Below are 12,655 nucleotides of genomic sequence, written 5' to 3'. Positions count from 1 at the left end.
AGAAGATCCCAAATCCTGCTCTGTACTGGGGAGTTTGGTTATGTCGGTAGGCAGACTGACTAAGCCTGGAATTAATTTACCCACCCAGGTCTGCTCAGCAGAGGTTTCAGATCACTGCGGGTGGAGAAGGCTGTTTTAGTGACACTTAACAGCACAGAGGAAGAAGAACACAATATATATTCTCTGTAGACAAGCAGACTTCTGAGAAAAGTAAGAGGCACTGAGTTAATGCCTTTAAAACTCATAATCTGGTATCATGCTCTGCTAAGTGAAGGAAGAAAGAAGTGAAGGGGTAATGACAGAAGCTTCCTCTGTATGTAAAGAAGTGTTGGGTACAGAGGAGAGTCCTCTTCCTTTCCGAATTTCACATCTATATGACAACCATTTCAGTTCCAGCTGCCATGGCAGTATTTTTCAAAAGCAGTGTAATAGCTGACTAATGTAACATCCTTATAAAAGGGACTGTGCCAAACAAGGCTTATGACCTAAGGAGATCAGAAAGCTACCACGTTGGGTTGGCTGTAGTATGAGGACCTTGAAAGAGGCCTTTTTGTTCTTACAAGCATTAAGAACCCAAATCCCATAGTAGAGAAGTAAAATAATTAATACCCAAGGTCAAAGTGTTGATTCCTTGTAATGCTGGAGCTGGAGCATGTTACAATCTATTTCACACCTCTGTTCTTTTGTTTAGAATGACACTCAGACCTGAATAGTTGAGGCTGGGTATAAAAATGGCCATTAGGAAGTAGAGACAATGCTAGGATTGAAAGAAGAAACAGAAGCAATGTTTTATACATTTAATTTATATTCAACCATGTACCAGGATGTATGCTAGCAAAACTGCCATTTTTGTGGGCTGTAATTGCAAACTGCTTGTTAGCATGGAAGAAAATCTTTCGTTGTATATATTATATTTAATTCATATATAAAGAGGCAACAGCTTTGTGTGTTTTCATTGTTGTTCTATGACTGTACAGTACCAGGTAATGATCTTGAGCCCTTTCTAAACTTGAATTTTCATTTTCTAAAAACAAAAACAGAAGATATGTACAGCATGTGTAATTTTATAGCTTCTGTGAACCTTCCCTTTAAGAGATGTTTCTCTCATCTATCCTTGTCTGCATCTCTACTGTTAGAACTCATTCTTGGGAGCGCAGGCTTCTAGAGTTATAGTCTAGTTTTGTATGCTAGCAAGGAAACTTTCATATGCATGAGAACTATTGGGTTGTGTGGAAATCTAGTTGAAGAATATATCAGACTGAATAAAAGTGAAGGCATATTTGATAATCTTGTGTTTAAAAAAACACAGTTATAGTTCCATGAAACTTGTTCAAACATTAAATTTTCCTACTTTGCAGTGATTGATATGGGGGTCTGGATTCTACTGTGGCCTAACATTACTTTATCAAGCTTACATGAACTATATAGGTTTCTTGTAATTTATGTTTTTGATGAATATGAACTAATCTATTGCAGGGTTTATATCCTAACTTTTCTTGCATGTCGCTGCCATTGAACTTGCATGAAAAGCACTAACTACCTTCTTTCTCTTCTCCCTGATTTGCTCCAAGGCTGCCAGACAGATCAAGGATAGGTATGGTATAAAACCTACTTTTTTTTTTAAGTGTCAATATTGGAGTCAGAAATGAAATTCAGAATCCATTTTTCTTAGAATTCTGTTGATTAATATAACAATATATAATAATTATTATGTGTAAAGTAAAGAAAATGGGCACTGTATATCATAGAATAACTGGTAATCTTTTTTAAAGTCACATTTTAAGTTGTGGAAATTACATATTTCTAAGAGAATTTCATTTCTGGTTTAATATAATAGTTAGCTTTAGTTTTTAGAATAGTTCTTAATTAGTTTAGTATTGAATATTGATCTGTTTTTGAATGACTTAAAAATGCACCCTGCTGGGATGCAGTTTTGCGGCTATTCTTCAATCTAAGTGGATCTTGTTGTCAGAGAAGGCTGATGCTGCCCGGTGTCTTCAGTTGCTGGAGCTCTTCGCTGCTGTCCTGGTTAACACCTTCGAGTTCTCCTGTGCTGTTCTGGTGCCACCTCTTTCTGCTCCTCCTGCTTCCACGATCTTGTTTTTGTACTGAGGAAAACACTTAAGGAAATTGTTATGTAGTTTGGCTTAAAAGGTGTTTCTCATTGGCAGAGTCAGGAACATAACAGGGCATTTGGCACTTGCTGGAACAAATGTGTGTGTTAAAAGAGGCTGAGGTAACACTGGGAACTGTGTTCACTGACTTGACGAATGAATACTCACTGAGCGTTGTCTGTAGTTTGTAACTTGAGGCTTTTTATCTCAGGATCGTGAGATTCTCTGACAGGCACAACTTTTGAGTCTCTTCGAGTCTAGATCACTTTATTCTTTATCAGGAAATTCACAGAAATGCTCATTATGGATGGTGTGAAAATCAGAGTCTACTGTTAATTTGGAGAATTTCTTTACTGTGTTTCTTTGTGGTTATTTGATGGTGGGAGTCTGGGGCAGGGTATGGAGCAAATTTACATAGAATCAAAGCAAAACTATTGTGCATGTTTGTAGATTTTAAATTACGACGTGATTAAAGGTGTGGTTCATTCTTATAAGTGCTGGATATTGGAAGCTTACTAGAGTTTCCTTGTTGTAAGAGATGGATTCTCACCCTGTTTTCTAGGCTGGCCTTGAGTCCTGAGTTCTTCCTGCCTCAGGTCTCACGTAGTCAGATCTGTGGGAACTCAGTGAATGGAGTAGCAGGAGAGGAGTGGATAAGAGGAAAGTCTTTGACAAGGTAGATGTGTCTGCTGAGATTTGCCAGAAACAACTCTCTCTTACCCAGGCTAGGTTATTCTCCTTACAGCTCTTCTGTTACATTCTGCTGTGCTTCCCGAATTTTCTGGCCTAGAAATCAAATCCTAACCAGGTTTTGGGCTGTCCAAAAAATCTTAAGAGAGATCTCTCCTTGGTTTCAAGGTTCTGTTTCTGGTCTTTCCCGGCTCTCATCTTTACTTCTGGTGCCCTCTGTTCAGGTTTGTTAGTCAGGATTTAATTTTAATGCCAGCTTTTATGGCTTCTCTCCTCCTCAGTCAGCCTCTCCACGTGATCCCATCAGTGTCCCCACATCACGGGAATCAGAGTCCCTGTTTCTTCTTTGTTTTGTTTGAAGCCTACACTGTTGTCTTTGTTCATTTGACTACCAGAGCATTTGTTCCCTGTCTGAAGGGTATTTCTAGGCCTTAGCCTATTTTTTAACTTGATTAAATGTGCTCATCTGTTTTGTAATTATTTTCTGGTGACCATGATAACACTGGGAAGAAATGGTCTTTTAATTCAGCTGCTAGTATAAGAGATAATCTAGGAAAATCAAATGAATAAAAATATAACAAATAGCATGGTTTGAGACTATCTTATCAATTTTAGATTTTTAGTTTGGGCTGTAAGGCTAACTTGTCTAAATATAATCAGTTTAAAATTAATTCAAGTTTTTTTAAAATACTGTTATACATATGAATTGATTTTATTCATGTACTTTTTTGTTTGTTTGTTTGCTTGCTTACTTGCTTGATTGTTCTCTTGGTTTTTTTTTTGTTTGTTTTTGTTTTTTGTTTTTCTGAGACAGGGTTTCTCTGTGTAGCCCTGGCTGTTTTGGTACTAGATCTATAGACCAGGCTGTCCTCAAACTCAGACATCAGCCTGCCTCTACCTCCTAAATGCTGGGATTAAAGGTGTGTGCCACCACTGCCTGGCAGATTCATATAAGTTTTTACTTTGACTAGAAATTGTTCTTATTTTTTCTATTGTAAGTGATATTTCTACTGCATTAGGAGGAGGACGTTATTTTCTTTGTGTTCCTTTTTTATTATGTCAAGTTTTTGTAGATTTACTGGTTTTAGATTTTAAATTCCCAAATCCTTAGCTTTTTTCATTAAGCAATTAGTTCATTAGGTTTAAAGAAACCAGTGAGGCTGAAACCCATTTATTGAGCATCTATGAATTGTCTCATCTCAGTATAGTGCTTTAGGAACTCATAAGTCAGAAAAATACTCAGGGCTGTGCATGTACAGCTGAGCCTTCGTCCTGACTGTTTATCAGTACAGTCAAGCTCTCATTCCGTGAGAACTAACAGCTTGTGCTGTATATACGAAGTGTGCAGTGCACATTTGGTTTCTAAAGCATTCAGGCATGTAAGCTGCCTTCCCCATGAACTGATTTACACTGTATCACTTTCTTCTTGCTAAAGTAATTTCTGCTTGTTCATGATATTATAGGGATCACTTCACTTTTTTTTAATGAAATAAAATAACTAAATATAGCAACAGTTTTACATCAGCAAGTTTGCCATCTTTCGTCCGATTGACCTCTTGATAGCAGGTCCAGTTGACTAGCCCTGGTGTCCCTTTGTTCCTGTAGCTCTATTTATATTGTCTCTCACACTGTGTCCTAGGAAGAGAACATTGATGAGTAGACATCTGTATCTTTCTCTCTCCAAGGATGTTACAGAACTGAATGTGACATTTATAGAAATTTACTGTAACATGAAAATATTGAAATTTATTAACAAGTTATTTAAATACATTTATTTTCTTTTTTGTGTGTGAGAAAAACATTCATTTGGTTAGCTAAGGGGAAGCAATTACAAACAGAGGCATGATTAAATGGATTTTCTTTTTACATCAGCATATGAGTTTCTTTTCATTTTCAGATTTTGCTAAGAACTTACCCCATACTTTTGATAAAGTAACATCTGATTTGGTTAGATCTTTATTTTGTATTTTACTTCACATTTATCTGAGTGCTTATTGAACACTTCTTTTTCTATGACACATAGGTCCACTAGGCTGTTTCTCATCGTAGCATCTTTCCATGCAGATGATGCTGGTAGGTGGGAGTGGCATCTTGGTGGTGTGGCACTCACTGTTCAGGATCTCAGGTCTCTCCTTTGTTGTCCGTGGTCTTCAGCAGATTGCAGTATGTAATGCCAGGTGCTGCCTTTGTTGAGAGGACATGCTGTACCAGTACCCGGGAGAAGGCTTAAAACAGGCTCATGCTTTGGTGGAAATGAGTAAGGCTAGGTACTGGGAAGTGAGAGTACACAGAGCTTCAGATGAATTGGGACCTTGTAGAGATTAGTTGTATTAGGTATTGGTTATTGTGATAGCTATGGAATTTTAGAAAACTGGCTGGAGTTTCAGCATTTGATTCAGTTTCCAAAAGACAAAGCAAGTTTGCTAACTGCCTGTATTAGAGTTTCTACAGTCGTAGTGAAATAATTTTTATCTTAATGTTTTATAAACTTTATAAAATGTGTTACTTTGCATTCATTTATTTTTAAAAGTATGTCTGTGTTTACCATAGAGTCACAATGGCTTCAGCCTTTCGTCTTTCTTTGAAACCAAAAGTCAGTGACAACATGACCCATTTAATGGTGGACTTCTCTCAGGAAAGACAGATGCTGCAAACTTTGAAGTTTTTGCCAGGTAAATGCATTGTTACATGGGAATTTTCAAATAAAAATTCTTGTAAGAGTTTTCTGTAATGAACATTATGTAAATATTAAAGAAATACAGTATATTTTACTTTAGCAAGAAGTAGCTTTTATTGAAAAGAATTATTTTCTTGTAGTACAAATGCAGCTTTAACAACATTAAGGCATAGCACATGTTGCTGTTTTAGCAAAGAATAATAGTTGCTCTCAAGGCTAGACTGCATAGATTTGAATTTTGCTGGGGTTATTTTTGCAGTGTGATCTTAAGAAGTCAACTAACTTTACTCATTTTCTACATCTTTTTTTTCTTTTCTTTTATATTTAATTTTATTGGGTATTTATTTCTTTTACATTTCCAATGCTATCCCAAAAGTCCCCCACACTCTCCCTCACCTACTCCCCTACCTACCCACTCCCACTTCTTGGCCCTGGCGTTCCCCTGTACTGAGGCATATAAAGTTTGCAAGTCCAATGGGCCTCTCTTTCCACTGATGGCCGACTAGGCCATCTTCTGATTCATGTGCAGCTAGAGACACGAGCTGCAGTGTTGATGTTCTCAATGCTTCATAGGTATTGCGTGGATAGAGTCTCCTAACACAGCTATAACAGCAGCTGGACTCATTTCAGCTGCGGTGAATGTATACTGCCTATCTTGTTGCTGTTACGTTCGGCGTTCAGCATGAACTATCTCCATGGTAGTCTGGTAACATTGTCTTATGAGAGAGTTAGTCTAACCATGTGAAACTCACTCACAAATTATCACTTGTCTGAGTATAACAGCCAGCTGATGGTTTTTGTTAGTGTTCTTTGAATTCTATCTTGTATTTTTAGTGCTGAGTACTATTTTTATTACCAAGTAATTCTGTCAGTTGATATGTAAAATTGTTTAAGCAATGGTGATTTGGGGAATCAAGAATCCATTTGGAAGTGAAATTTCACGTACATGTTTTTGTGGGGTTAGTTTATTTGTGCTTTTTGTTTGTTTGCTTGCTTGTTTTTTAGATTGGCTGGTTTTTTAATAGGAAATACTAATTGCAGAAAACCATTTCTTCTCTGAATTTAAACCTAGTCATAGAGACTACTATAATAATGCTATAAGAGATCCCAGTGCGGGTAGTGTAGGTGAACTGACATGTATGGGAGAAATTATGAGCTGTAGAGGAGGAATGTAGAAGGAAGGTGAAAGAACGGAGTGCATCTGAGAGGAGGAAGGTGTCTGTGCAGGGGTATAGACTCAGGACTACAGGTAACTCCTGACCTATGCAGATCTGACTTGTAGTTTTCTGTATTAAACTGGTGCAAAGTGATAAACATTCAGCAAAAACCATATTTGAAATCTGGGTCTTTCACTAGGTTGGCAGTATGCAGTTGGATGGGATATGCTCTTATGATGGAGGGCAGCAGCAGGAAGCCACAGTTTTCACTGAGCCTTGTAAAGAGCCAGTGGTATGCAGTGGGGCATACTGTGTGGGCAAACTACAATGCACCATAGACTAGCTTATTTTTCCATACTTTCAAGTTATGGTTGTCTTAGTGTACTGCAAGCCTGTTTCAAATTGAAGAACATCTGTGCTATCATTCAGTTCAAAGGGCTCACAGTTGGTATGCAACTGATATCAAAAGGCAAGGAAACATTTTTTAGAGTTTCTAAATACAAGATACTTTAAATGCTTTGGTTAGTTCATTCTAACACTTAGAATTTCCTTGGGAAGAGACTGGATCTTCTTTTAGTTTTGAGAGCTTGAGGTTTTAGATCAGAGTTCTGCTGATTATTTGTTAATGAGATCTTACTCTTTGTGCCCACATGTTCACTTGTGAGCTTGAGACGCTACTTAGAGGCAGAACACAGCCTCATGTGCACAAGTCAGCACTGCCACAGAAAGAGGGAGTGTGAGTGTTCACTTGTAGGGACTAGAGTAGGGACTTAAGTTTAGGCTGGCAGTACATCTCAAAATTTTTTAAGAATGGCGCTTTCTAAAGTATGTATGGAAAAGAATTTTAAAAATATCTTGGGTCTCATTGACTGTATACTATTTACTATCAGTATGACTCTAGAATTTTACCCTTTGCATTAAAGCATTGACAATTTCCACCCCAGGGAAAGAAATAAGAAGTGGTAGCAAGCTAATGAGAAGACCTGTCCCACGAAGTCCCTCCACTTAGCAGTTAGAGCTTCCTACACTCAATCTTAGCCAAAAGGCCGAGAAGCGATCAGTTAGAGCTTCCTAAAGCCCTGTGCTGGAGAGGGAATGCAGGCCCAGGAAAGGCAGGCAGAGCAGCGCTGAGCACACATGCCAGTTGCTCTTTCTCACAGCACAGTAGCTTTCTTTGCGAAACCAGCGTAGGTAGCTATTGCTTTCTGCATCACAAATGGGAAATGGCCCAACACGTATCATAAACACAATCATGTAACTGACAGTATTTGGACATTTTGCTTCCCTAAGTTGGCCATTCCTTTAATTAAATCTGGTGTTATTCTACTACCTGTACAAATATGGAGGCATACATATATACTATACTGCTAAATACTTTTGCTTTGTTATGTAACAGTATGTGAGAGGTTCTTGTTGACCACTTCAGTTTCACGAATGGCTGGATAGTCTGAATTTTTTATTTTTATTTACAATAGGGTATTGTGTGTAGCTTGCAGAGGACAGCTTACAGGGGTAGGCCTTTGTCTCATATGTGGTATATACCCTTGACACCTTAGTTTTTCTATCAGATTAGTTTATAGTCTTTTTTTTGCCAAGCACAGAAAATATTTTTTATGTAATCATATATATATATATATGATTTTTCTTATATATAATATATATTTATAAAGATATAGATCATTTCCTTTGTGTCTGTTATATTTTAATAGATAGCTTTTACTTAGATTCACCATTGCATGATTATATAAATACACATACTTTCTTATAGTTGATTATTTAGGTAACTAGTGAGTTATTGAAATAGGATCTCATTGTGATGACCTGGCTGCCTTAGGACTTGCATGTAGATCAATCTGGCCTTTACCTCATAGATATTTGACTGCCTTTGTATCTGGAGCACTAGGGTTAAAGTCATGAGGTATCATGCCCAGCTTACAGTGTGTTTATTATAATATTTTGAATATAGGTGTTATTTTGTAGATCAGTTTTAGGTTCCTAGCAAGTAGGAGTTGTGGAACATTATCAAAATTATATAAGAGCCAAAGTCCTTCCCCCATTATCAACATCCCACAGCAGAGTGGCGCATTTGTTATATGTGAAGACTGCAGTGAAAAGTCATCATCTCATGGTCCATAGTTTACATTGAGATTCCCTTGTGGTCTAATCCTGCCATACTCTGCATCGAAGGCCTTTTCTGGAAAGTCACCGAAGTGGAATCTTTTCACTGGTAGCCTTTACAGATTCGATTCTTTCACCTAGTAAAGAACTTTAATTGTCTTTCATTTCTTTTCATGGCTTGCTAGCTCTTAAAGTGTTGAATAAAAACCCAGTCCTGTTAGTCCATATGTAGTTTACTTAAATATTTGCCTACTAAAGGACAATTGAATTGCTTCTTAGTTTTGGCAATTATGACTATAGTTTTAAACATATATCTTTGCGTAGATGTAAGATTTCTTTTGGTAGTTTTTGGGTAGTGTGATGAGATTGTACTTAGTCTTGTAGAAAACCTCCCAAGTGTCTTCCAAAGAGTCTCTGATTTTGCATTCCCACCAGCAATGAATAGGTTAGTCTTGCTCCGTATTTTGCCACCAGGATACTGCGGTGTCATTTCATGGCTGTTGTAATTTGTGTCACATCTAAAGTAGAGGGCCTGTTCACATACTCAATCTCTGCTGTTTCTTTGATGAGTTATCTGTTAAAACCTTTGGCTTTTATTTAAAAAACAAAACAAAACCAAACTTGAGTATTGAGTGGGAGCTGCTATCGGCACACGCATGTACAGCAAAGGCAAGAGTAGCAGCAGCGCGTCCTGTCCGAAAGCCAGGCCCAGGAGAAGTCAGCACTACGTGTGTGAATATCTGCTTCATGTAGGAGCTCAGAAATTGGCTCAGACATTTTTATCAGAGATAAGATGGGGAAAAAACATCACATTGGGGGAGCCGCCAGGATTCTTACATTCTTGGTGGTGTGTGTTTTGGGATCTCTACTGTGCAGCTCCAGAGAGACGGGAAGCCTGTGAACACTCAAAGCAAAAGCCTTCCATGATGATAGTGCTGCAGCAGCTTCCAGCCCGTGCTAGGAAACATGCCCCCAGGAGATGGCATGCCAGTAGGTCCCATGCCACCAGAGTTCTTTCAGCCTTTTATGTCATCTCAGTACCTTGGAGGCCCAAGGACCCCATTGAGGATACCTAATCAGGCACTTGGAGGTGTCCCAGGAAGTCAGCCATTACTCCCCAGTGGAATGGATCCAACATGACAACAAGGACATCCAAATATGGGTTGGACCAATGCAGAGAATGACCCCCACTGAATGCTTTATTTAGGTGGCCCTGGAATGCCTGGAATGAACATGCGTCCAGGTGGTGGTAGACCTTGGCCAAACCCACAAATGCCAATTCAATACCCTACTGGGAATTATGTAGGTCCTCCAGGAGGTGGAGGACCACCAGGAACACCCATCATGCCTAGTCCAGCAGATTCAACTAATCCTGGAGACAACATGTATACTTTAATGAATGCAGTACCTCCTGGGCCTAACAGACCTAATTTTCCAATGGGCCCTGGTGGATTAGGAGGAATGGAGTCCCATCACATGAACGGCTCTTCGGGCTCAGGAGATATGGACAGTATTTCCAAGAATTCTCCCAGTAATCTCAGCCGGGAACTCCAAGGGATGATGATGAAACAGCGGGGGGGGGGGGGGGGGAGGGGGGATGGGGCGGAATGTCTTAAATCCTTTTCAGAGCGAGAGTTAGTCCCCCAGCATGACCATGAGTGTGTGATCTCCATTGCCACATCTCTCATGAAAGCCATTGTGAGTCAGTCCATCACAGAACTACTACAGAAGAAAACTACTGGTCATGTACAGTTAGACAAAGGAATCTCAGACAACCAGACCACCTTTTAGTTCCTGCTCTCTCTCCTATTTTGAGAAGAAAGTGGGTCCAATTGTGATTCAGGCAACTACGGAGCGGCACATTAGCATTGCCCCCAACTGAACTTCGATGATTATCTGTGTGTATGTGTGGGAAAAGAATGCATCATATATGCAGATCTGTATGCACATATACGCATATGTACGTTGACCCACAGGACATTGTAAGATATCATCACATGACATCTTAACTAGAAGGAAGTAGGGACTTTTATGCCATCCTTTTTTTCACGTTTACACTTTAGTTATTAAAGGTTGCTCCTGGCCTCCTGGTGTACCTAAAAGCTGTCACCAAACCCAAAGTTACTTAGCTGTTCTGTGATATCTTCTAGGAGGTTTATACTTCCATTATCTTCCCTTAGGTCTGTAATCCATTCTGAATTCATTTTTGTGAAAGAATGTAAAGTTTGTGCTTAATGTTCCTCTTCCTCCTCCTCTCCCTCCTCCTTTTCCTTTCATGTGAATATCCAATTACTGTAACATTTGTTTGAAATACTCTTGTTTGTCATTATTATTATTATTATATTTATTATATATTATTTATTATCACCATTATGAAAGATCAGTCTTACATTTTTCTGGGTCTGTTCCATAAATCTGTTTGCTTTTTCTTTGATCAACATTCCATCTTGAGTTCTGTAGCTTTAAAGGTATTTTAAGTCAAGCGACTTAGTTTTCCAGCTTTGTCCTTGAGTGCTGTGTTGGCTCTTCTACATCATTTCCTTCTCCATATATACAGAATCTGCTGAAACTAGCTGAAGAACTTAGTGGGATTTTCATTGGGTCGTATTGAGTGCTTAGACCTAGTGGGAAGAGCTGACGGCTGAAGACTGGCGCCTTCCTGTTCACAGAGACATGGGCCATCTCTGTAGTAAAGTCGCCCATTAAGTTCACTCATTGGAGTTCTGCAGTTTACTTCATACAGATCTTGAGCATACTTTGTTCCTAAATGTTTCACATTGGTGATGCTAATGTAAATGCTGTGTTTTAATTTGAAATTTTGTTTTTTATTACTGAAACATAGAGAAGCAGCTGCCTTGTGTGTGTTAACCCGTGTCTGCAGCCTTACTATGATCACTTATCAGCTCTAGACTGATTTTATTGTTAATTCCTTCATATTTCCTACATAACTGATCATGTCATTTGTGAATAAAAACAGTTTTCTTCATTCTCAACTGAAAGCTTTCTTTCATTTTTAGTATCTTAGCACATCAGCTTAGGCTTTAGTGTGTCATCATAGTTGTGAAGAAGCTGTTACTGATTTCAGTAAGAAAAGGTCCAGTTTCACAACCAAGTGTGACATAGCTAAGTCTACAGACCTTCCTTATCATCTGGAGTTGAAGAAGTGAATTTTTTTTAAAATTAAGAATGGATAGCTAGGCAGTGGTGGTGCACGCCTTTAATCCCAGCATTTGGGAGGCAGAGGCAGGTGGATTTCTGAGTTCGAGGCTAGCCTGGTCAACAGAGTGAGATCCAGGACAGCCAGGGCTACACAGAGAAACCCTGTCTCAACCCCCCCCCCAAAAAAAAGAATGGATATATTGATTTCATGTGGCCTTTTTAAGCCCATTGATAAAGGTAGGCCATAGTTGTTGATTTTCACAGGTTGATAATTGAGTGTTGCACCTGGAATGAGTCCCATTTGGTCAACACATATTCTTACTGTACATTGTTATATTCTGTAAATATTTTGTTGAACTTTTTTTTTTCATCTGTTCATTAACAAATATAGTAGTCTATAGTTTTCTTGTAGTACTTTTGCCTAGGTTAGGTTATTGTAGGTTGCTGCCCCCACAAAGAGAAAATATTTCATCTGCTTTTCTCTTCTCAAAAAGATTGCATAAAATTTATTCTTTGTGTTAGGTGAAATTCACCAGTGAATCCTTCCAGGCATGCTACTTATTTTGGAAGGATATTAACTATTGGTTGAATTTCTTTAATACATTTAGGCCTAATCAGATTAATTTTCTTATGTGATTTTTTTACATGTAGTGTTTGTCATGGAATCATATCGGTTTATCTGTTCATTTATATCATCAAAATTGTAGATCTAGAGTTTGCTCATAGTATTTATTTGTTTT

The 12,655-nt window shown here is 38.4% G+C and overlaps 1 protein-coding gene and 1 pseudogene across 7 annotated transcripts in view; both read left to right on the top strand.

Moving 5' to 3' along the window:
• Fsd1l (fibronectin type III and SPRY domain containing 1 like) overlaps nt 1-12,655 on the top strand; it is a 67,235-nt gene that overhangs the window by 24,435 nt on the left and 30,145 nt on the right. For 6 of the 7 annotated variants that reach the window (XM_085839289.1, XM_029476077.2, XM_029476076.2 and 3 more), the window contains exons 5-6: nt 1,572-1,594; nt 5,355-5,476. In XM_085839289.1, coding sequence (XP_085695415.1) covers nt 1,572-1,594; nt 5,355-5,476 — 145 coding nt within the window. The remainder of the gene's footprint in view (nt 1-1,571; nt 1,595-5,354; nt 5,477-12,655) is intronic. The other variant, XM_085839290.1, reaches the window with a different exon arrangement.
• Nucleotides 9,413-10,790, top strand: LOC110292341 (single-stranded DNA-binding protein 2-like; annotated as a pseudogene).

Source organism: Mus caroli, unplaced genomic scaffold (assembly GCF_978045245.1).
Source record: "Mus caroli unplaced genomic scaffold, Mus_caroli_1 scaffold_6, whole genome shotgun sequence".
Taxonomy (NCBI): Eukaryota; Metazoa; Chordata; class Mammalia; order Rodentia; family Muridae; genus Mus; species Mus caroli.
Note: the sequence above shows the minus strand (reverse complement) of the source record. Positions and strands in the feature narration are given on the sequence as shown.